This window comes from Neopsephotus bourkii, unplaced genomic scaffold (assembly GCF_033783945.1).
Source record: "Neopsephotus bourkii isolate Nb327-2 ecotype Australia unplaced genomic scaffold, CSIRO-AGI_Nbou_v1 NB_1767, whole genome shotgun sequence".
NCBI classification, from domain to species: Eukaryota; Metazoa; Chordata; class Aves; order Psittaciformes; family Psittacidae; genus Neopsephotus; species Neopsephotus bourkii.
In genome coordinates this window covers 9,038,652-9,062,711 of record NW_026902241.1, presented here as the reverse complement: position 1 = coordinate 9,062,711, position 24,060 = coordinate 9,038,652, and the positions used below count along the sequence as shown (strand labels likewise).

The 24,060-nt window shown below is 39.1% G+C and overlaps 2 protein-coding genes across 2 annotated transcripts in view; one reads left to right on the top strand and one right to left on the bottom strand.

Moving 5' to 3' along the window:
- Positions 1-3,170: 3,170 nt before the first annotated feature.
- Positions 3,171-4,033, top strand: TTLL2 (tubulin tyrosine ligase like 2; the record flags this gene model as incomplete). Its single annotated transcript, XM_061378702.1, is given in 4 exon segments — positions 3,171-3,405; positions 3,408-3,719; positions 3,722-3,908; positions 3,910-4,033. Coding segments are annotated over 4 exon segments (858 nt in total), but the record flags the coding sequence as incomplete, so codon positions are not given.
- Positions 4,034-6,940: 2,907 nt separating this feature from the next.
- The window catches only part of LOC133225797 (centromere protein J-like), a 35,116-nt gene continuing 17,996 nt past the window's right edge, over positions 6,941-24,060 (bottom strand). Inside the window, exons 10-20 of the mRNA XM_061378584.1 lie at positions 22,228-22,443; positions 20,348-20,494; positions 13,399-13,557; positions 12,432-12,546; positions 11,892-11,998; positions 11,475-11,630; positions 10,529-10,627; positions 9,587-9,727; positions 8,743-8,827; positions 8,267-8,387; positions 6,941-7,517 (exon numbers count right to left, since the gene is read on the bottom strand). Of these exons, the coding sequence (XP_061234568.1) occupies positions 7,328-7,517; positions 8,267-8,387; positions 8,743-8,827; positions 9,587-9,727; positions 10,529-10,627; positions 11,475-11,630; positions 11,892-11,998; positions 12,432-12,546; positions 13,399-13,557; positions 20,348-20,494; positions 22,228-22,443 (1,536 nt within the window). The 3' untranslated portion in view covers positions 6,941-7,327. The remainder of the gene's footprint in view (positions 7,518-8,266; positions 8,388-8,742; positions 8,828-9,586; positions 9,728-10,528; positions 10,628-11,474; positions 11,631-11,891; positions 11,999-12,431; positions 12,547-13,398; positions 13,558-20,347; positions 20,495-22,227; positions 22,444-24,060) is intronic.

The following is a 24,060-nucleotide window of genomic DNA, read 5'->3' as shown; positions in this document are numbered from 1 at the left end:
CATGCTGTAAATAACATCAAGTTGTAAACTGGCTGTAGTTTGCAGCTCACATCTGAACACCACAAAACCCACCAACCGCTGAATCCACCAACTTGTCTTAAATCAGCAGACAACTGTGTTTCTGCCTATATCATCCCTCTGTCCCAGCACACCTTCCCTTTTGGGTTTCCTATCTCCACTTTTGCATCACTACTTAGAGCATTTTTCTCTCAAAAGGGATGCCTTTCACATGACCAAATACTTCAGTCATGATGAACTTTCCCCACTTGCCCATCCACAGACAGCTGTTTTCAAGAGAAGTGGCCAGGGCATGTTACATGGGGAACTCAGTCATGAAAAGGAAGCAGATAACAGTGTGAGTCACAGAATGAGGAGAAAAGAAGGATGTGCCTATCCTGTTATACCTCCTTGAGACCTATACACATCTAGCAGTGCCTCAGGTAAGGTTTTCCCTCATTTCATTTCAACTTCTGTGGAGTTTTACCCATACTATACTATTTCCAGTCTTGGATTTGTGTGGTTTTACTGCAAGGAGAAGAGTGCTGTAGTGCGATTACTGTGCAGTGTCTCTGCGTCTTGATGAGAAAGCACTGTACAGATATCATGAACATTACTGATAATGACATTATTATCAGATCCTCTGTGTGACCCAGGCAGCACAAAAGCAATTGAAGACAAATGCTGCTCATCTGTAAGATTATTGCTGCTCCTGGAAACAAACTACATAGCTAGTTAAGTTTTTGCACTCCATGGAGCTAACATTTGAAACTACTTCTTCTCAGTTATTAACCGTAACAGGAGGACGAGGCACCATATGGTGTGACAACATGATAGAAATAAGTAATACAATTTATGTAAAAAAACCCCAAACAAATTGTTATGTTTTTTTTATAAGAGAACCTTTCATGCTACTTTGCTACCTCTGTAACATTTGCTGTTCCCAAGCATCTGGACTCCACTCCAGACTTCACCTGTGTTGATCCATGGCTTTTCAAATGGAAGGCTTCTTTTCCAGGTCTCATACATTAAGTAGAGTTCATTATATCCTGCAGAAAAGAAGGTGGTAGGTGGATCCCTCATAGATCCACCTTTCTCTTGAGCCTTTGACCTACCAGCTCAAAGGCATGCTCTTAATCTCTCTGTTGGAAATACAAATGGTAAAACTACTGTTTCTGCTGAATCCTGATGGCCTCCCAACTGTCTTGAGATAACAGATGGATTTGCTAGGCTGCTGCTGATTCTCACTCTGCCCTGCTTCCATCTGATGCAGAAATTTGATTTCATTTCAATAACAGGCAGTGAAACGCAACACCAACTCCTCCTCCAATTCTCTTTTGCACAGCAATGTTCAACAGCAAGTGAAGCAAAAAGGATTTCGGAGATGAACATCAGTGAAATATTGATCTGTATGAACATAATCATCTATTGTTTGTTTGTAACATCCCAACAGAAAAATCAGGATCTCACTACATGAGGTGCTATACAACCTCAGAGCAAAAAAGATAATCCCTCCCTCAGAGGGATACCTTGATAAGTTCTTCTTTTTACTCCTGTACTAGGTCTGGCTGGGATGGGGTTAATTTTCTTCATAGCAGCCCATATGTTGATGTATTTTGGATTTTTATATCTGAAACGGTGTTGCTAGTACACCAGTGTTTTGGCTATTACACAGCAGTGCTTGCACTGCCTACAGGTTTTCTCTTTTCGCTGCTCTGCCCCCTCAGTGAGTAGGTTGCAGATGCTCAAGAAACTGGGAGGTAAGGCAACCAGGACAGCTAGAACTGACTGACCAAAGGGATCTCTAAGGGGATTCAGAGAAATAATCCCAGCGCAGTTTCAAACGTGCTCCTTTCCAACACTAGCTTAAACTTGAGATGGAAAGGTACTGCAAGTCTGATAGTAAAACGTCACTGATTATATTAATATGCATATTATCATCAGAATACAGAATTAAATATTACTTTGGAATATGGAAATTCATTGTATATAGAAATTTATATTTTGGCCACAGTCACAGCCCATTAATGATGCTTAAAGTCTCTTTTGAATAGAAGCCCCATTCCTCACATCCTGGACCAAAGCTCGTTTCAGATCCCTTCAATTTTAGGTAATATTCCCTCACTAAAGGATATAAAGTGGTCCAGTGCTAGTTTTGACCTACATACTAGAGGCCTATGGTGAAGTAGCCACTGCTGTGCCTCCCAGCATCCCTGAAATACCTTAGTCCCTTCTCTAAAGCCCTCCTCCCACTAAGTCCCCATTGAGACTCTCCTGGGTTTGCCCACTGTGTTATAAAGCACTTGTCACAGACTTCATGGCACTGCTTGTAGAAGAGCTCTGTGAATGCTTTGTGATTCCCCCTTGCAGCAGCAGCGTGCATTGGAGAGCCAAGACATAGGTACACCATGTGAGAGTCACCCAATGTCAAGAGGTGGAGAGAGAAATATGTTTTTTCATCCTGCAAGAATCTTTGAATTGTTTTTCGCATTCAAATAAAATAATGAGACTCTTAAATGGTTTTGTGACTTGCAAAACTTGTGAATCGCGTCAATTTACGTTTTGGTAATTAACTCCACATTTGGCCTTTTAGTTTTAAAACTAAATTAACATTTAAAGAATCAGAACCATTGTCATTTAAAAAAAGAAAATAAGATACTGTAATAACTTTAAAACAAGGAAATTAAAATGAAATAAAAAAGGTGGTAAAGGATTGCTTTTGTTCTCTGGAAAAAAGATTTCCATTTCAACAAATCATAATTTTTCCACAGAAAAAGCCTCTCTGGCCAACTCAGCTACACACTGAATAGAGTACTTTGCGATGTGACATGTTCCCTTGGTTTCTGTAGTTTAGAAGGCAGAGGCTACTCATTCTGGAGTCTAAAACTCAGCGTGAAAAGAAAGAACAAGTATGTCACTCTGGTAATAGATATGAAGGAGTCTTTTTTGTAGCATGTGTCCTGCCCATTTTGTATTTCCTTTGCTTGCTGCTTTCAAAGAGGAGATACAGGTTAGTATATTGATTCTGTATCAGAATGGTCTTCAGCACACCCTTTTCTTGTCCATTGCACTCTCTGTTCTGAACATGGAGTCTAGTCCTTGAACAGCAGCTCTGTGGGGTTTCAGGAAATCAGAACTGAGAGAAATAACAACACTCTGAAACCTAAACATATAAAGAAGAGATTGGCTATGTCTGCAGACGGACCTTCAGCGAATTTCATTCTTACCTTTGAATATTTGGGGTTGATGACATGGTCCACTGGCAGATCAGTAACACAGCGATTCTCACTCTGCTTGCTGTAACCCCTTTACCAGTGGGCTCTGATTGCTTTGAGGTCTTTGGCTTTGACATCTTGATCGATGACAAATTCAAGCCATGGCTTCTAGAAGTCAACTACAGTCCAGAATTGTTTTAGACTGTTTCACTGATGACACTGTGGAAATAAAACTTCCTCATGATATTGTTGTACTGCTGAACTACAAACAGACGGACATTTTGAGGCAAAATCAATTTTGAGGCAAGCCTGGGATAAAGGGTGGCAGAAGGTGGATACTCTGGAGCACAGCTAGTGAGAGTACCATCGAGGAGACTCCTGGTTTCCTTGCTTGCAAAACAGTGGCTAAATGTACTGCTGCTTCTTCTGCACAGCCTGCCCTGCAGGCTGCCAGAGGATCAATTCAAATGCTGGCTACCCTGACAGAGAAAACTGCCAGAGCACATCCAGGAAAATGCTGACTTCTCAGCTGCAGGAAAGGGTGAACAGGCCAAAGATACCCTCCCAAGCAAAAGTTGAAACTAAAAATAACCAGTTCCCAGGAGCTGGGCATTCTGCACACATTTCTGCCCAACTCAGCTGTCGGATACCTACGTCTGACTTCCGCAACTACAGGTTTACCACATGCCCCTATATCTTCTGATAAAAAACAGAGGCCTGTCCCCCATGTAGGAGATTTTGTCTTTGTTTTTCCTTTTAACAAAGCTGCACTTCAAGCTTCCAGGGAAAGGACAGATATAAAGGACTTCATAAGGAAATAAACAAACTAGTGACCATCTAAACAGCAGAACATGAAGGGCAGGCTATTTAACTTCTGTGGAACTTCATGACATCAGGTTATATAGACATGTCATGACAACTTTATCTGGAAGGAGGTAGATGTGCACTGAAGTTGTATTAGAAAGATATGTCAAACAATACACAATTTGAAAACCGTAATCTATCAGTTACCATGAGATTTTTTTTTTATAATTAAAGTACTAATTTTTTAAAGGAATTATTGCAATATTAAAGTAATCCCAGAATAAAACTGGAGAATTGCATTTCTCAAAACATTCTCAGAAATGCCACCTGATGGTGCTTAGGCATCTTTGTTTCACTTACATTAAAACTAGTGATCAGCTGTGCATGCAAGAATACCTACACTGTATACTGAAGTATTCTAGATGATGGGCAAAATACTGCCTGCCCTTGTGCATCTTTGCTGCCCCCAGCTGTCTGAAAGGAAGTAACACTGTTCAGAAGTCATTGTATTCTAAATTTGAATCAAAATTGTGGCCAAATACTGGCTATAGTATGTTTCCACTCATGCCAGAAAATCTGTTGAAAGATAAGAAGTGGCATTTCCCACCTGTGTTCCATCTCCCTGAAGGATTCATAAAAAACACCCTCTAGGACAAAAACCATGGTAAAGTAGGTACGTGTACGTACTGTTCAACTATGTATGCAGTCACACTTAATTTGGATTATTTGTGTTCCTACAACTATGAGCTATAAGTGGTAGAGCCATTACTGCTTCTGGTTAACTAATGCAAGTGGAAGGTGGAGAAGCTAGGGTGTGAGAATCAACCCATGAAAAATAATGTGGCATGTGTCATAAGTGGTCTGTGAAGGACTCCCAGTTTTAACATGCTTGACAGAGCTTGTCATTTATGTAGAAGTTTTTTATGTCTCCCCCTTTTCAAGCCACATTTTTGCCCCTTATTTTGAGAATTCCTTTGCTATTATATTATGAAATATCACTTGAAAAACATGCCTTGGTAAAAGCAATGGCAAGACACAGGTTAGCAAAAGTACTGTGAAATCTTCAGTAGTCTCACCCTTTGATTTCACCAACTAAAGGTTTGCTGTTGATTTGCCAGAAAGTAGAACTGCACTTGCAGGAAGCATTTGATTCCGGAATAATTTGGCCTCCACACCTGCATAGGTGTAATGCACAGAGAATATGCACAAGTCAGTCTCTAAAACTATGCATCCAACAATGGGTGTGTGGAAACAGCTTGCTGATGTTTATATTCACCATGCTGATCCATGCAGCACAGTTGAGAATGTTTAACAAAGCAAGGAGCAAGCAGCATACAAACAAAATTGCTCCTTATTTAATTTACAATTAGAATGGATAATATACACATGTTATTGAACAGCAAACAGTGATTTAAGGCTAAAAGCTGCAAACAAAGCCTGTTTTCTGTATTACTATAGAAACAAAGAGAATGTCAGCATATTAAGTGGTGAACCTTTTGTTAAAAGGAATTCCTGGAAATAAAAACAGTGTTCCTTTAGAAGACATAAGTATCACTTCTAGCTTCCCAGACAAACTGAAAACATTAATAACATTCATTTCTTTCATCATGGCTAATTAAGAAAAAATTCAACATAAATTTGTTTTGGTCAGCACAATGCAGCACTGAACTGAAACTCTTACTGAAACACATGGAAAAGAATGATATTCTGGATTTATTTTAATTAGAGTTTCCTTTCACAAACCACATAAGTTATAGTAAATATTTCACTAGAGAAAAGCACAGGTTTATAAATTGTTCCTTTGTTACACAGGAGTAAAGGAAAACAATGCATTTTATTATCACATCAGCCGACATCAAACTGCATGGATGTTCCTGGCATCATGATCAAATTAATAAACTGAAGCATGTGTATGATCAATATTAGCAACTCTTCTTGCTCTATTCAATCTACTTCTTCCAAAGATGCTCTGTAACTCGAATGGTGATTCATTGATAGTCTGACCCACTGGAAACTGAAGAGAAGAAAGAGCAAGTCCATAATCTTGAAATTATTTTGCACTTAGGTGTGAGAAACGGCTGAAGCAGCATGCTATGAAAGTGTTTGTTGCTATAGGAATTCACGGAGGGCATAAGGAGATAATTGGTCTTCTCAGTCAATGGGCAGGTAATGAGCTGAGCTCTGCAGGGTAAATGTTTCAGTGCTTCAGAAAAATTCAAGACAGATGATGGACAGGTAGTCTGTAGGGAAAGCAGTTGAAAGCATCATCTGATAAATGATTAATCCTCCTAGGTATCGAGTGCCATCCAAAGAGCCCTGAGGATGGAGAGATTCACTGACCAGAAATACTTTTGCACTACTGACAGGATAAAGGCAGTAGTGGGAGAGGTTAATTCAAATACAAAGCAATACAAAGGAGGTCTGAGGAAAGACTGCTGGAGGAAGAAGAAAGGGGTATTTCATCCAAAATAACAACCAGGATGCAATAAGAATTACATTTTGTCTTCAAATGCGTGAGACAGAGTTCTCAGATTATGAACCTATAATTATTGAATAATTTAGGTTAGAAGGGACATCCAGAGCTGTGACTGTTTACTCAACTCCTGCTCAGGTTTTGGTCTAATGTACAGCTCATGATAAGACCTGATACATGCTGGTATTTTCTGCTCCAAAGAATCCAAATCAACTGAAAACATTAATCACTTCTACATTTTTTGTGAGGTTAACTGAGAAAAAAACCCAATATATAGATTTGTTCTACTTGGCATAGAATCATAGAATAGTTTGGGTTGGAAAGGGCCTTAAGATCATCTAGTTCCAACCCCACTGCCATGGGCACGGACACCTCACACCAAACCACGTCACCCAAGGCTCTGTCCCACCTGGCCTTGAACCCCGCCAGCAATGGAGCATAAACAGGGAAAAAGCAACATAAACTAAAATTCAAAAGCTTCTTATTCCAGGGTTCTTTGTTGTAGTCACTTTTGTAACTAATTAGCAGAGAAACAAGGGAAAGTGTAATCAATATCACGAAACAAACACTTTGATGAGAAATACTACAGGCATTTATTTAAACATTACATACACAAAGAGGACATGACAGCATCTCCTTCAAGTCTTACCCAAGAGACATTTAATTTGGGTAAGTTTATTCTGAACTAAGCACCAGTCACTGAGACAAAGTGAATTACAGCCCTACGGTTCCATCCATTTATTTTCACAAGGTTTAAATCTTCCTAACAAACAGTTCTGAACTGCCAAGAAAACAAGTTAAGCTACTTACGTAGAGTGCAGCCCTTTGAGGGGAGGAATCATTTCTTATCTAGGATGATATTACCCTCATCATCTTTAATTTGAACCCGTCCAGTGGAGTACTTGGTTTCCTGTCTGCCATTGCAGTACACAGTTTTCACAGTGCCATCTGGGTACTCCCGCCTCTTGAACTGCACAGTGTGAATCTCCTTTTGGCCATTACTGAATACCACTATTTTATCTCCATTCCTGAAAAAAATAGCAATGAATGAAGTGGTGAGAAGGCACTGTCTGTTATTAACCTATCTCACTGAGCTGTCTAATGTGACACAATGAAAGTGGAAAATAATTTCAAGTGGGAACTTTCTCAGGTAGGTTATAATTCACCTCAGAATTTACATGCGATGGCATGAGATCTGATATTACGGTAGGATTTCAATACAAAGTACTTCAGTGCATAGAATTATACCTAATACATTGTGAGATCCACATTTTTAAATGACTTCTTTATGAGGGGATCTCAAGCAGGAAATCTGTTTTACAACAGGATCCTCCCTAAGCCCAGAAGAGGCATGTGTAAGAAATTCTTATTGTTGTTTTTCCTCATTTTCCGTGGAGGAATACAGAGAGAATGCACAAAATGCTTTGCCCAAGATCAGAAAGATGGACAAAAAGCTAAGAATAGAGCTCAGGAGTTCTCATCCTGAGTCCTTTAGTACCCACATAGCTAATACAGGCAGCTGGTGAATTCCCAGCAACCTTGTCCAGTGTAAAGTTACATGGAATTAAATGAGGAAAATTTCAGAGTCCCCTATCATCTAAGGTGGAAGTGAACAATTTTCAGTGCCTCACTGTAGCAGATCCCTCATTATCTTACAAACCCTTTCCTCTTTCATGTGGAAATTTCCCAGTCATGCGGAATCCAGACAGAATTTTAAGTGTCAGTATCTTTGTACCTGTGTCCAGTGCCTGGTACCTGTCACTAACATGGGACTTACTTTTCTACTTTTACTACTGTACCATCTGGGAAAAAAGTTTCCTTGAATCCATCGCTATAGAGGCATTTCACTGTGCGATCTGGGAACACAATTTCTTTTGTGCCATCAGGATAATGTTTTTCTGTGGAAAAGAAAATGTAAAAAATCTGCCTGGTATTCTTCCATGTTTCTTTACACAGAGCTAGATCAGATTATTTTTTTTGACAGTGAGATTGGAAATGATATCCAGTGTACTGCTAAAGAAGTCAAACAATTGAATATATAATCAAAATTCAAAGAGCATTTGCATGCCATTATTATCTTTCTTTTGTAGGAAGAAACTGAGCAGTAAAGTGATGGAACATACTGGAAGAGAAATGCAAAGACAAAGCAAAATAGGGAGAAAATACCCAATCTGGTGGAGTCAGAATAAGTCAACACTTTCAGAATAAAAATCTTCCTGCATGTATAATTCACATTTATGAGTTCTTACATACCTATATGATTATTAGGGAACTGCAGCACCTCCAGGCCATCTGGATAAGCAGTGTGGGTTGTCTGTGCATCTGCATAATAATAAATCTGGAAGGAGAGTGAAGTGTTTGTAGCATGTTCACAATATTTGCATAAGCAGACTCAACCATAAAAATGTGCTTAAAAATAACCCATCTTAAAGAGGTAATTTGAGGGTCATTTTCTGCCCCTGACATCCATAAATGCAGCTATTTTTGTACTGCTGTTCCTTCCTCTTATTCATCCCCCCCCCCCCTTCATGGCTGTGTCTAGATGACACTTCTTTCATCTCTGCAGCATACAAGAGAACAGTGCACATATGAAAGTCATCTTCCCACCTCTTTGCTTCAGCTCCCAGCCATGCACTATTAATTTAAAATAGTTCTGCTGATGCCAAGGCCTCACTAATTTCCACTCTAACTCACTTTATTTTTAACTGTTTTTGTTTACACAATACCAGATGGAAGAAACCCCTATGATGGTGATGGCTTAACTTCACCAACAGAGATTTGGGAAGGGCTTTACTATGTTAAATGCCCCACAAACACACAAAACCCCGTCCTTGTTTCAGTTGGCTGCCCCTGCCCTTTGCCTTCTTTCAGTCTCCTTTAATCTGCTTAGCTAACTATCTGCTTGTTCCTTCTTTGCCAGCTACATTCATCTCCACTTTTGTCCTTATAGATGAAGCAGTTTCACCACTCAGGGTTGTTAAAACGACACCCTTTCTCATCAATTTCTCCCCAGGCTGATAGATCAAGATAAATGGTAGGACATTGTTGGAAAATCACTTAATAATTATATTTTACTTGAAACAAAAAAATTACACACCACTCTTTGATCTGGCATGATCTTCTTTACATCTCCATTGAAAAAGCTAATTGTTGTCATCCTTTTGTCAGCACTGATTTCTTTTTTAGTACCATTGCTGAAAGTGATGATTCGACGTCCATCAGTAAGCACCTCTTCTACCTTCAAACACATAGATCATCTAATATTAATTAAGTCAAAGCACCTGAGCTGCTGTGCAGGAAAGTTTACATAGCCACTCAGACACAAATTGTCTAGCTTCATGGCAAGGAGTTGTGGAACACAGTGGGAAGCCAGCAGGAATTGCCTGCTCATCCCCTCCTGGAAAACAAGGACTTCCAGGAAAGGGATGAAACCAGCTGCCAAGCTGAGCTATGGGCCTTCAGGAAAAGGAGCAGCTGGAAGCAATCTCTGGATGCAGCTGAGGAATCATTGGGGGTTTTGACAGGTGGCTTGAGCAAACAGGACAGCCTGCATTGAACCCAACTCCACTAATGCTACTCCAGCTGTAGCCAGCTGCGTATAATGAAAGGCTTCTCCAACAGTGGTGTGTCCAGCTGCCACATCTCACTACCATTAGATTCACATCCAAGGAAATAAAGGAATGGCCTTCAATCTTGCACTACCAAACACCATCACTACCCCACTAGCACATTTTCATTTCTAATGGCAAGCATATAATTCCTCCCAGCCCATAACTGAGATAAACAAAGCAAATCTGGTGAAAGTCACAGAGTAAATCCATGTGGAAAAGAAGAAAACAATTAGTTTAAATGATATTCAGCTCATCAGCTATAAATATTTCCTGTCATTCGTGGTGTGAATTTATACTTCAGCTCTCCTTTAAGGAACACACATTTAATTGGAGACATAATAGTCTATGGCTACTTGAAGTAGTGATTCCCATTTGTACTGCAGTCCTATCGATCTCTTCAAATATTTTTGCATCCTATTTTACCTCACCTTTCCATCACGATACTCAATTTTTTCCTGTACCTCTTCTTCACTTATTCTTCTGTCTTGATGTAGCGTTGACCTTCTAGATAGTATTGATTTTGGAGGCTACATTATGAAAACATCACAGTCAGTGATATATAAAAAGAAATGTTTTAAAAATATTTTCATTAATTTTAATTAACTGTGCAAAACCCATATTTACTTTCACAAACACAGAGGAAAACTGCCCTTCTTTCTGGTATTGCCTTGCTTTTGTAACCAATTCTGATCATTTAGTCATAGCTAGAAAAGTTGCACATTAACTCCAGTTAACTTTGGTTAGCAAAACAAAAGATAGCATAGAGAAAGTCCAAAAATGAGGTGACAAGAGTGCATTCTGGTGAAACTATGCTATAGGAAATTACAAATGAACACAAGAACAAAGAATGGGTCTTTCTCTTGAATACTGAGCTACTCATTTGAAATAAATGTACCTGTATTAGCTAAATCCACTCTTCCAAAACAAATTAAAAGGTTCTTAGCTGTAGGTAATGCTAACTGTGTAACTTAAGAGCTATTCAGGATGCTACACTTCCAATTTATCACTACAGTAAGTGCTCTTTGCCCTGTCTGGCAGCATAAAAGAGCCTTAAGTTATTTGACATCTGACACATAGCATCAAGAATGGTTACTAACTAATGTTAATTGCAGTTTGAAGATGTGGTATATTTTGGTACGTGGGATCCAAAGGAACAGGCAATACTGCTCCCCAAAGGGCTATGATACGCTCCAGTAAAAAGCTGTAAACACAGTGCCTGAAGTTGCCAGATCCATACCTAAAACTCTGTGTCCACTGCATAGCACTGGAAATGGGAATGGAAGTTTTCTTTCTCTTGGTGTGTTTCAGATTACAAATGGAAAAAAAAATAAAGTCGATGTTTATATAAGAGCCAGAATTGTAAGTTGCTCAAACCTTTGTTTCAGCATCCACAAAAGCAGTAGAACTGTCTGTAGATACTTTGTTGTCATATGCAGTTATGCCACTTCTCCTGTGTGTGGTCACAAAAGCCACTTTATTCTGAGGTTTTAACAATTTTTCTGTCTTTTGAAGGTTAAGAATCTCTTCTTTCTGACCCAAAATAAAAAAGGTAACTAGGAACATAAATCTGTTAATGTCCAATAGTTGTGCAGGAACATCTTGATAAAGAAATCTACTACATTTTTTGCAAGGTATTGAAATATTGTTTTAAAGAGTGTACTTATCATAAGTAGAGGCAAGCAAATAAAGCCAGGAGAGTATTGTTTTCAGCTGGATGGGAGTTAGCATGTTGCATACAAAAACTAAGGTCAGACTCACTGAATTCTTTTATAGAGTTACATGATGAAATACCTCTGTTTCTTCAATGTTACTGCAGGGCGCAAAGCTGCAAGTGTCATTGCTGTCGTCATGTGAGAGGAACATGTCTTCTGAGGTATATGAAATGGGTAAAGACCTGCCTACAGGAAAAAGCAAAGTAAAAGGGGTCATTGAAAGCATACGAAGATCACTGAATCATGTGCCCATACGTATCTCAGAAGGTTTTTTGAAGATGTTAGCTCTCAGATTCTTGCAACACATTGCTTCCTATACCGATAAATGTTTGCTAACAGCTTGCCCATCCTCCCTAAGGTCATTTTGTCCTGGACCAAAGTCAAGTGCAGATCACATCCGTTCTCTCACCTTCTGAGCTTCCAGGACAACAAACCCAGTGAGTAAGCAGGCAACAGCACAATCTGCTCTCTCTCTCGTAAAATACAATTTTCACAATTCTTCTAAGAATCACAAGACTGTTTTAGTGATAACATATTGCCTGTGACCCAAGAATTGTGGACTAGTGTCTCCAAGTGATTTGCAGACTACTCTAGGCAGGCAGAAAGTTCCCACAGTTACCTTTTACATAGGAAGATGAGTTAGGCTCCTTAAAACCAACACTCAGATGTGAGACAGCTCCAGGTGATTTCCTGTCATCTATTCTTCTCCCAGCAGGAGAAGGCTGATGTACAACCTGAAGCAAAATGGAGATGGCCTGACATACAGCTGTGCTTCACTGGAGCATGGGAGCTATTAGTGACATGGCCATAGTGCGCTTCCCTTTCCTAGGAGTTTAGCTGTCTGTGCACTGATACAGTACTGGTGTCTAATCTCAGTTCAGACTGTTGTGGAAAGAGATGTGAGGGGAAGAGCTGGAAGAAGCCTCAGACAGATCCATCCCCCTACCTCCCACCCCATCCCTTCTCTTGGGAGCTGCATTTCAGCAGCTCTCACTCTAGGTCTGTGTTGGGTTGTACTGCAGCCATGCCTGTGCCTGGCCATGCACCTCATTGATCCATATCCCAACCCCGACCCATGGGATGACTTCTGGTTGTGACCACCAATCTCATCAGTATGGGCTTTGATGACTGGGATTCTGGCATGACCCTGACTTCTATCCCCAGCCTGCCCTCCTCCCTGGCTGTGGCTGTGGGATGGGCCCTATCCTGACAGACTGCACTGAGAGACCCTGATGCTCCCATCCCCTGGTCCCCAGGGAACTGCTGGCCCTGAGATGCCTTTATGATTTGTGAATAGGATCAGCTCCAAACTTTTTCTGGGGGGCAAGGGGTGCAGTTTTTGGAGTATTCACCTATGATCTGGCCTGCAGGTGCCCAAATAGCAAAATAAATATAACTATATTTTATATTTATACATTATATATGTATAAACAGTCTCTAAGATAATTTCTGGCAAAAAAACCTGCAGAACCAGAGGAAGAGGACCAAGCAGCAGCTATTCAGGGATCAGGATCCCAATCCAGCTTCTGAATAATACAGTAAAAAGAAAATAAAGGCAGTCTAAATAGATCTTGTTAGTGACTTACTTTTTCTGGTTCAAAAGGTGTCAGTCTTCCTTGGTGATGTGTCTTCCTGCCAGTTGGTGTTGTGCTTCTGCCAAAAGAGCAGTTAGATGGTTTCTTTTCCTGATGCTCCTTTGTCATCGATCTCAAAGGATCATCCCCTTGCACAGAGCTTTTTATTGTCTAAAAGATTTGAATGCATTTGCATTAAGTTGATATAAACATCTTCAAATAGCATTAAAAATCGTTCTACAATGGATGCATTATTAAGCATTTAAAACTTTCAGGAAAATGTTTGTATATGTGGGCATACACACAGACACACACATATTTTATACATAAATCTCTATTTGGGGTCTTATTTTGCTTCTCACATTTGTAAGTCAAGGGTAATCCAAGGATCACAGTATGAGGCCAAGAGCTGCTCTCAGGTTCTCATCCTTCAGTGCCAACCATCCTGCCAAGATCAGGAAAGGTAACCCTCTCTGGGACACCATGGCTGAGTTGACCCCAGTAAAATATATTGCATGACAACTCATATTTACTTGCCAGATGTCCACCCTTTATACATTTTGCCCTCATACTTCCCCATCAGTCAAGGCTGACGCAGGCCTTGCTAAGACAGATGTGAGACACAAAAAGGAAATGTGACCACTTTCAAAGAAACTATAGCAGACATTTATACTGGAAAGATCACAGTTAGTCAAAAGCCTTTCCTCATTTTTTCTGAGGAGACATTTGACCAGAGCACAGAGAAAACACAAAACATTCCTGCATGACCACCATGAGATATATGGGTTTGCATAATGACTACCAGGGTTGGTCAGATGCAAAGGAATTGTTACACTGATATAACAGGAAAACTGAGGGTGCACTCTTGCTTAGTCAAAACCTTTGAGGTACCAAACCTAACACAGAAATGACTGGCAACATGAGACAAAAGCACAGTCACTGTTTGCACTGTGGAAGACATCCCAGAAATGGCAAAGGACAACATCCATGTCCATCAGAACTGATAGCAGAAGGAAGTCTAATGCACTGAGCTGGTGAATGGCTGGAAATGAACACATGAACTGGTCAGAAACAAAGAAACATTCAAAACCCCCTATGGAAATGATAGCAGGTACTCTGATTTAGAAAAGTCTCACAAACTGGAGAAGGGATGCTTGGGAAGATGAGTGTAAGCAGTCCATGAAAAGAATGTACTTGCCATCAGCTTCATTTGTCCAAATCCATGAGCTGTAGCTAAAGAGACATGGGACTAGCAAAGCACAAATGGGAAGACTGCACAATTCCTTCTCTGACAGCAGTCACCATTTTTTGACAGCTGTAAAATTTTCTTCCTTTGATCAATGAAAGTTGGGGGATCTGTTGTTGTTGTAGATGGTGATCTCTTATTCCTATTAAGAAATGACATCACAGCTTAATGGATGTGCTTACAAAGAAGGAGACAATAAATAAATCCTATTGCAGCACCAGAAAGCTGTAGAATTTTTAAAGGCTAAATCTTTTCCTCCAAGTATAAAATGGTTCTGAGCAGGAGACAGGCAACTGATCAGCACTTTCAGACAAGGATACTAGAAGGTACATAAATTAATAGAATCATTGGTAAAGGAATATGATATCTATTTTAAATTTGGAGGTGTCTTCTGCAGGCAGATTCTGTGGATGTGCCTGAGTTCTTCAGAGATAATAATGATTTCAAGGAGAAGTGAGTAGGCAAACTGTCAAAATATGCCTGGGATTTCAGCTTGAGACAAGCAGTATAGTACTGAAGACATTTAAAACTATTTTTGATGAAGACTTACTATCTCAAAAATTGCAGGCTGATAGAATAAAAGAGCTCCTAATCTGTCATTTTCTTGTTAAAGATCTCAAGACTGAAACTACCAAGCAATTTCAGAGAACTTGAAAAAACCATCAGTGCTGTTTCACAGCAGCTCAAGCCAATCTCAGCCCAATTCACTAGAGTTCCACTCTTCTTCTTCTGTCCCCAGCCCTTCCTTTACATGGCACCAGCAACCACAGAGAGGGATTGACCTGTCTCAGTGAGTAGAATCGGGCAAAAATGAGCTGCTTTTTCTGCCCGGTTAGTTTTGAGCCAGCTAGCTTGCCATCATCAGAAAGTGCTAAGAGGACCACAGCAGCTCAAACATTCATCAGCTTCATTCATACACTAACGTGGGCCTTGGGACTTGAAAAGCAAGTCTTATGGTGGCACAGTACCCCAGAAAGAACTGAGTCAGATAATGGGAGTCGTTTCCAAAACAACCTCATAGACAGTTGAGCCAAAAAGCATGGCATGGCACCGAATGTGAATATCACATCCTCTATCATGAACCAGCCTCCAGAAAAATCAAACAATACATTGGACTGTTAAAGACTACACTCAGAACAATGGGTGCTGGAACCTTCAAACACTGGGCCACACATTTAGCAAAAGCCACCCTGTTAGTCAACACTAGGGGATCTACCAACAGGGCTGACCTGGTCCAATCAAAACTTTTTACATACTGCAGTATGGGATAAGGTTCCTGTAGGGCACATAAAAAATATGCTAGGAAAAGAGTCTAGGTTATTCCTGCCTCAGGAAAAGATAAACCCGTTTGTGGGATTGCTTTTGCACAAGGACGTGGATGCACTTTGGCTGCTGTGTAGTACAGAAAGAATGTTGCAGTTCAAGCTATTAAAGAACTATATATAGAAGACTTGTAAATAGAAAATACTTCATTACAAGAGTTTCAACACAGAGCTGCCTAGAAAGCCTATTTTAGAAAAGGAGGCTTCATGAGCCACGTTTGAAAAGAACATTCAGAAGTCAGCATTTACTGATGCGGTGCCATGGGTGATGCTGTAGCCGAGGGACAGAGATGTCTATAGGCCTTAAAAATGTGGTGAGAAGAGGCACATGCTCATTCTTTTTAACTTAATTAATGAGCTCATGAAGTAGGATGTATTGGACTGCAAAAGTGAAGAAATAAGTTGAAGCCAGGGGAAAGAAGAGCTGTTTCCATGAACATGGTGAGTTTCGTTCATGGTGTATCAAAAGAACACCCCATTTAGCTGAGGGAGCTTCCATGCACAACAGTGCTAGTAAAGCTTCTCCAGCTAGTTACATATGCCATTGTAAGAGCTGCTGATCTCATATTTGATGCATCACACATATTACACATTTTAAAATTATTCACTGGCATACCTATTTTTAAAACAGTAATGTAAGATTAATCAAGATAGGCTTAGCGAATTACGTGTGGTCTCTGTTTTCATACAGATGGATATCATTCTAAGAGATTGTTTCATAAATCATAGCAATCACTGCAACCCTAGCAATCACTGCAACCCTGGCAACCACTGCTATTTAGCTCTACACTTTTTAAGAGACTCAAGTATGAAGTGTTCGGGTTAATCACACATGATGAGGTTCTTGATAAAGACTCTTTCTATTCCATCACTTGCATAAACAAATTATATCCCTAAAACTTGTTATTTTTTTTTTCATTGGAAACACATGGATCTCCATTAAATGCAGACCCTTGTGATACAAAGGGGTTTCAGGGTTGGAGATAGAAAGAGCCTCCCAGCATGCACAAGATAGATCAGTTGTTTCCCATCTCCACTGAACACAGAATAAAAATTAATCAGCTGATTAGCTGGTGACAACAAAAGAGACGGGTTTTAGTTATGATGTAAAACTTCATAATTAAAACAATAGGTAGGCAGCAGATGATGCCAGCTTATTTTGGATCTTCTTGGATATTTGGATCATCTCCCATCTTTTCATGGGAGCTGGCAACATACAAATTGAATAACCATCAGTGACAGTGATCCTGTTTTCAGCAAAAGGAGGACCATGTGACATCTCAAAGTTCCTCCAGATCTATGCTATCAGGAAGGCAGAGAAGAGCAGGAAGATGTGGTTCTACTCAGGGCCCACTTAAACTTTAAAAATACGTTCCCCTTGATCCTCATGCTCAACAATAACCCTTTCAATTTTCCAATGAGCTTTTTCTCCCAGATGTTAATACCTACAGTTCCTCACTATTTTGACACCAATCAATTCTCTCATTTGTCAATTCCCCAGAATAAGGATCTTTTATAGCCTTCAAATATCACAGTTTCTGTTCCGTAGAGTTTGCATCAAGTGGAGTTTACATTCCCACTAACAGGTCAAAAAGCTGAGTGAAAGCAACAAAATAAAACAGTGACAATTCAAATGCTACAAAAGCCTTCCTACACATTCCCAGAACTCATACTGCCCTGCTTCAGAGTCAGTAAATGGTCAGGGAGAATATTCATAGACAAGGAATAACATCCTCAAAGGTCATCAAAATCCCCTGCAAGATTAGACAGCAAAATCCCTCTAATAAGATTCAAAGTAAGCACAACCAGTAAGAAATGTTATCACTAAATCTTTCAGTAGAAATGAAAGTAACTTTTCTCATAGAAATTACTAACATTTATCAATAGTAGAATGTCAGGTAGGAAACTGGCAACACATTTCTGCTAAGTGATACATTCAGAAATAACCTTGTTTGGAGAGAATTCATATTAATAAATATTAATAAATAATAAATATTAACAATTTTGGCCAATCTGTACATCTTTCAAACCATATTTTGAAGGAATCACTAATGATATACAGTTAAAATGGACATCTATCTTGTCTCACTAAAGAACAGTTTGAAGTGGCCAGCTCCTCACCAATTAGGTCATGTTACAATACAAACAGGAACCATGATCAGAAGTATTACACGCAACCAGAAGATGTATTTTTCAGAGATGTAGAATATCTCTCAGATATGTCTTGTTTTTCATAAAATCCTTTCTTCCAAAACTCTGAATTTTAATCTCTACTTATCATTATTCAGACTTTCTCTACAACTGTTTTTTTCACATATCCTTGAATTCTATTTGTTTTGAAATAAATAAGACAGAAGTAAGTATTAAGTGTTGTTTTGCCTTCTTAACTGCAGCTGCTGAAACTCACCAGTTCTAGCTAGCTTCAACTTAAGTAGTTTATACAGGTACACATCCCTGTGTCATGCATCTCTGCTTCTGTTGCTAAAGGTTATCCCATTCACTGGGATGTGTTTCCATTCACTTTTATGTGTTCCCACATGTAGTTTCTCAGTTCTGGACAGAAACAGCATGAGAAAGTTTGTTTCATCTATATCCTAAATTTAGAATTGTTCATATTCACAAAATCTTTGAGGGAAAGCATCCACCTGCTAGCTAAAGAGGCCAGATCCAAAGGAAACACAAGTGAGATACCATGGTCAGATCAATCGCTATGACACAGATTTGGGGCTTCTTTTTAATATTCCATTTACCTAAGCCTTCAATTCTACATTCAAATAATCAGCAGCCAATCTACTTACTGCAAGTCCTTCTTCTGCCATCAGATCAGATAAAGAGCATGTGTCTTTCTCAAACATTTCAGAGTTCACTCAGGGCATATGGGCACTGTGCCCACCAGCCTAGATCATGCTTGTGCTGGATTCCAGTTGGATTGGTTCCAGTGCTCTCTAGATGGTGAAAGCTCAGATAATAGTGTCCTCAACTTCCCCCTTCTCAGACCTGTTTCTGAAGCCACAGTGAAACTCAGTGGATCTTAGGGACTCTCTAAGTAGAATAAATGTTACCAGTTTTTACTAATTTCAGAAAAATGCTTTAAATGTTCAGATAAAACAAACTCTTCCATGCCTTGAAAATTTCCAGAGTAAGCTACCAAAGATAGCTTTTTTACTTTACTGGCCACTTTAACTGCAGATGGTATATTGTGCATTACCTGTCTAGTTAGTAATTCTATCACCACAGCACAGAGGAACAGAGAGATCCCAGCTGTAGAAGGAACTGGGGAGACCCAACATCAGTATAGAACAAACAAAACTATTTATTGCAGCTAAACCATCCACCTTCTGATTATAAACAACATATAGCTTAGAAATATAGCTATACATTTATTTGTGAAGGCAGGCGTCCTCTGCATCCTCTTTGAAGCTACTAATTCACACATAACTGATTCTGTCTTTTAAGCATATTCCATTTAGAGTTGTTCTTAGCATTGTGTCTTTTCATGCCTGGCACCATGCAGGATTCATTAAAGCCACTGTCTCATGACTTTCAAGACATACATTGTCATGATCACTGGAGTAGAATAGTTGACTCCTTTATCATCTGAAATGTTTTACATTTGATTACAGTCCCTAAATAGGCAGAGAGAGCTCCGTTTTGCTTTAGCAAATGGATCCAGGAGATTAGTTTCCAGTAGGTAGGAGGAATTTCAGAGAGACTGCTCGCTTAAATAAAGCACAGATTTCTGCTAAATGTGAGCAAAAAGAAGAAAGGGGACTTGTTATAATCGATGCTCATAATAAGAAGCAAGAAATACAAAACCAAGAGAAAGCAAAGCACAACAAAATGTTTAGATATCTATATATTCTGAACAGTGAGATGTGTGAGAAATGTGGTAAGCTGGCTGTAGAGGAGCAGCCATAAAGACACCAGTCAGCAACAAGCGTCTCACCTGACATACTGAATTAATTTATCACAACTTGTAAAAAGCTAAATGGTTTTCCCACTGACTTTATCAGGCAGAATAACACTAGTGTTTATTGGCAAGTAAAGCCTCAAATGGCAAAATACTGGATTTATGGCATTCTGAGGCAAGGTATGGCAGTTCCCTGTAAAATCAATCTGTGAAGCAGCAGCTACAATAAATTCAGGGCATACCTGGAAACAATTTAGTTACTTCTAGAAAAGGAAACAAAAAAGTTTGTCTCCTGCTACGGCAAAATCAGGAGAAAAACTACAAGCAAAGTTATGCTGAATGACAGCACAAGCCTACTGCAAGAAAACATGATCATGCTAATAGAGACACTTTCATTTGCACAAATTTCGTTTCCAAAGAACATTTTCTCAAATAAATATTTGAAACCATGGAAAACTGACTACTGGTAATAGGAATGCATACTTCACTGTTTGCATCTCTGAAGAAGCGTCTTTGCAAAGATGCCTTCGGTCTCCTGTAAGACATACGGTAACTTTTGTGATTATCTTTCCATGGTCCCTCTTCTTGTTTGGTTGAAGATGCTGTTTCTTGCAGAATAGCTTCTGCAACCTAATGGAGAATTTGTTATGATTATATAAAGTTCAAGTCACAGCTAGTAGAATCAAACAACCCTCAAAGCCATTTGGTTTTCTCATGTAATAAAAATTATCATATTTAAACACAATAAATTAAACTCCACATCTTGTTGTGCTAGGGACTGAAACTCCTCAGTATCAGACACAACAATCTTTGATATCCATCCTAGCATCTTTATATACAGCATCCTAATATTACTCTCACACAACAAAACCTTCAGTGGCTTGAGCAGTAATTATACATCACCAAATGCCCCAAAGCAGTAGAAATAATGCAGAAATCTGGCCTACAACAGAAGTCGATCAGTCAGCTTTCTCTAATCCTTGCTTTTATTAGATTTTTCTATTTTTTCATTCTGTACAAGTGACTCCAATCATTTTTTCTGACCTTCACAATCTGTGAAAAATGAGTTATATGAGCTGGTAGGTTTGGGAAAATTAAAGATAAATTGAAATGGAACTTCAAATGATATTTGCAATAGAAGCTAACAGTGTTACGTGAAAAATCTCATTAACTAGTACATTAAAATCAAATAAAAAGATGGATGGACCAAAACTTCTTTGCTCCATAAAGCAAAGGACATGCTAACTGGTGGTTCTAACATCTTTTAAAGATACATTACTAGAAATTAGATTTTCAAATTAGGGAAATATGTAGGAGTAAATGTCTTGATTTTATTTTCTCCTAGGTTCAGCCACTGTGGAAAAGTAGGATTCATCTCACCAGTCTGTACCATCTAGAAGATAATTATTTGTTTGTCGCCTTGACACATATAGGTTGAAACTGATCCCTCTTTAAAGGCACATATTTTTCTCCCTTGAATACACAGGGAGATGAAATGACCCACTCAAACCAGAATACTGTCTTTTAAATTGCAATCTGAAACATTTAAATCCCACCAAGGCTTGCTATGTCCTGTGTAAGAAGTGGGTAACTATTTTTCTCCCTTCCATTAACTCCCCTAAATTAAGTTACTTGGTTACATAGTAACGTAACAAGTAACCCTACTAGTATGGGATGCTGAATGAGAAATGACAAGAGAATCTGTACACCTATGATTAAACAGTTTTGATTTCAGGAGATCACCACAGACATTTACACTAGCCAGCTACATTTTCTACCCTGATTGTCCTCCCTGCTCCACCCCCATGTAACACCCAATCAGGAGTGGAACTTGTGCCTTTCTAAGGTCACGAACAGTGTTGACAGTGTTTTCATCCCAGAAAGTTCACAGCACAAAATAAGAACTAAGATGAGATTTAATAAGAGGTCCCACTATACCTATTGCAGAAACCAGCTTGCAGCTGGCTAAAGAGCTGTTTCATTAAAAAAATGGATGGCATTATATACATAAAAAGTAGAATTCATTTCAGAAGACTTTAGTTGTCTAATTTATGCACTGATTTTAGATTATTTATCTAGAGTCTCTCCATAGTTAGCAGAGGGAGACATCTGCCCTTATGTTAGTATCTAAGATAGGTTCACTGAATCATCTCTTAGATATGTCCAACTCATGGACAATAAGGCTAAGTGGAAGAGGACCACACAAAAACTATATTTTAACATGGCTTACTACAGAGCTGATTTCCTTCCCTTCAGGCTAAGCATGGCAGGAATGGAGGAATAGTGCTCACACATGCCAAGTCCAAAGAAAAACTACCCCTGATTTTTTCAGACAGTATTAAACAGACAATATCATCCAGTACCGGGGTCTCTGATTTTCTGTCCGTGAAATTCACAGCTTCTAGGTGTTTTTCTTCTTTCCACCTCTGATGTTCTGAAATTCTGAGCCCATCTAGAAGCTCCGTGTTCTGCCTGGTCAGCATCTCAACCTGATCTCTCAGCTTGTTATAGGCAGCATGCCAGCAGCACTCATTTCTCTTGAATTCTTCCTGCAGTCCAGCAATCTGCTGTTTTAATATCTACCAGCAGAAAAAAAGTATGCCATATCATTGCCTGCTCTTGACTAGGCATGCCCACCTTATATATCCAGAAGGAAACATGAAGTCCTTTGTTCTGCTTAAATGTCAATAGTATAAAGGTCTTCAATATAAAGATGAACAATATAAAAAGAACACATTTAAAATGATTCCTTAAAAAAACCAACCAACCAACTAAACAAGCAAACAAAAATCACTACTGTGCAAGCTCCTATGTTTAAACCAAATCAATTGTTACAAAATGAGCAGAGAAGAGTCCTTGGTATGTGAGGGAAAACCAGGAAATGCAAACTCATCATGCAAACAAACACCATTAAATGTGAATGTTTTCCAAAAGAAGGCAAAAAAGTCAGCTCTTCAGATCTTCATGTAGTGACAAGGGCACGTGAATAGATAAAAAGTTCTTACAGACAGCAGGGGATTGTAAAGACGATTTTTAACTGAGTTCAGGTAAATGAAAGTAATGAAATTTGGTACATTTTGTAGAGGACTTTTCCATATCCATGCATCTCCATTATTTTTCCCTCCTCCCTTCTTCTTCCCTCACCTGTGCTGACGCCAACACTGAGTCCTCTTCCCTCAGAGCACTCATGTTGGGTACTGCAAATGGAATGTTAGTGGAGTTAAACTGTGGAGTTTGTTCTGTAGTCAACCAATCACATGCACCCCTTTACTACTTTCCCTTTACTTGTGTATCTGCCCATTTGTGTTCTAATCACCATCCTTTCTTTGCTGTGAACTTTCTGGTGAGCATTTAACACATCCATTGGCTGTTTTCAAGAAGAAGACTTCCGAACTTGTGGATCACACAGGTAGATAGCAACCCAGTGTTCTGTAATTTTTGAACCTGCACTCATTATGTTATCAGGTAGGAACAAAAGATTAAAACAATTCTACCAAACATCACCTCTAGGGCTAGACCTAGTCAGGAAACAGAATTATTCCCTGGCAAAAATTCTAACAATTTTTTTTTAAATCCAAACTGGAAATAAAGTTGATGTTTCAAAGTATTGAACAGACTGGTCATTCAAAATACTTTTATTCAAAATACTGGAATAACCCCACTGAAACAGTTAATCATTACCTCTAGAGAAATGTGGAACACAATCGGAGAAAACATTTGTTATGTGCATGATACAAAAATATGTATTTCAAAAAATGTATGAACAACAAATAAAGAATGTATTGGAAGTTTGAACAAAATACTGTCTTGCCAGTTTTGTTTCTTCTGAAACTTTTCTGGCCAAGAAAATAATTGAAATTGTCAGTTTTGTGCCAAATACATCACTGTGGTTCAGACATTCTTATGTAGAAGAACATTGCTCCAGACATTTCTAAGCATTACCATAGCCTACTCCGTTATCCAATAAGAATATAGGCTTAGTTGTCCCCATCTCATTTATCACTGTCTCACATGGATCACCATTTCCCCCTTCTCTTTATCCATGATTCTTCTAGAAAATTTCTTAAGCTCGTATTATGTCTAGCTGGTTTTGATAGGGAAAACAGTCACAGATATTCAGAGATTACTTTATCCCTAAGGAGGCTGATATAGATGATTCAAACAGAATCACCTAAAGGAACTCAAAAGAAACCACA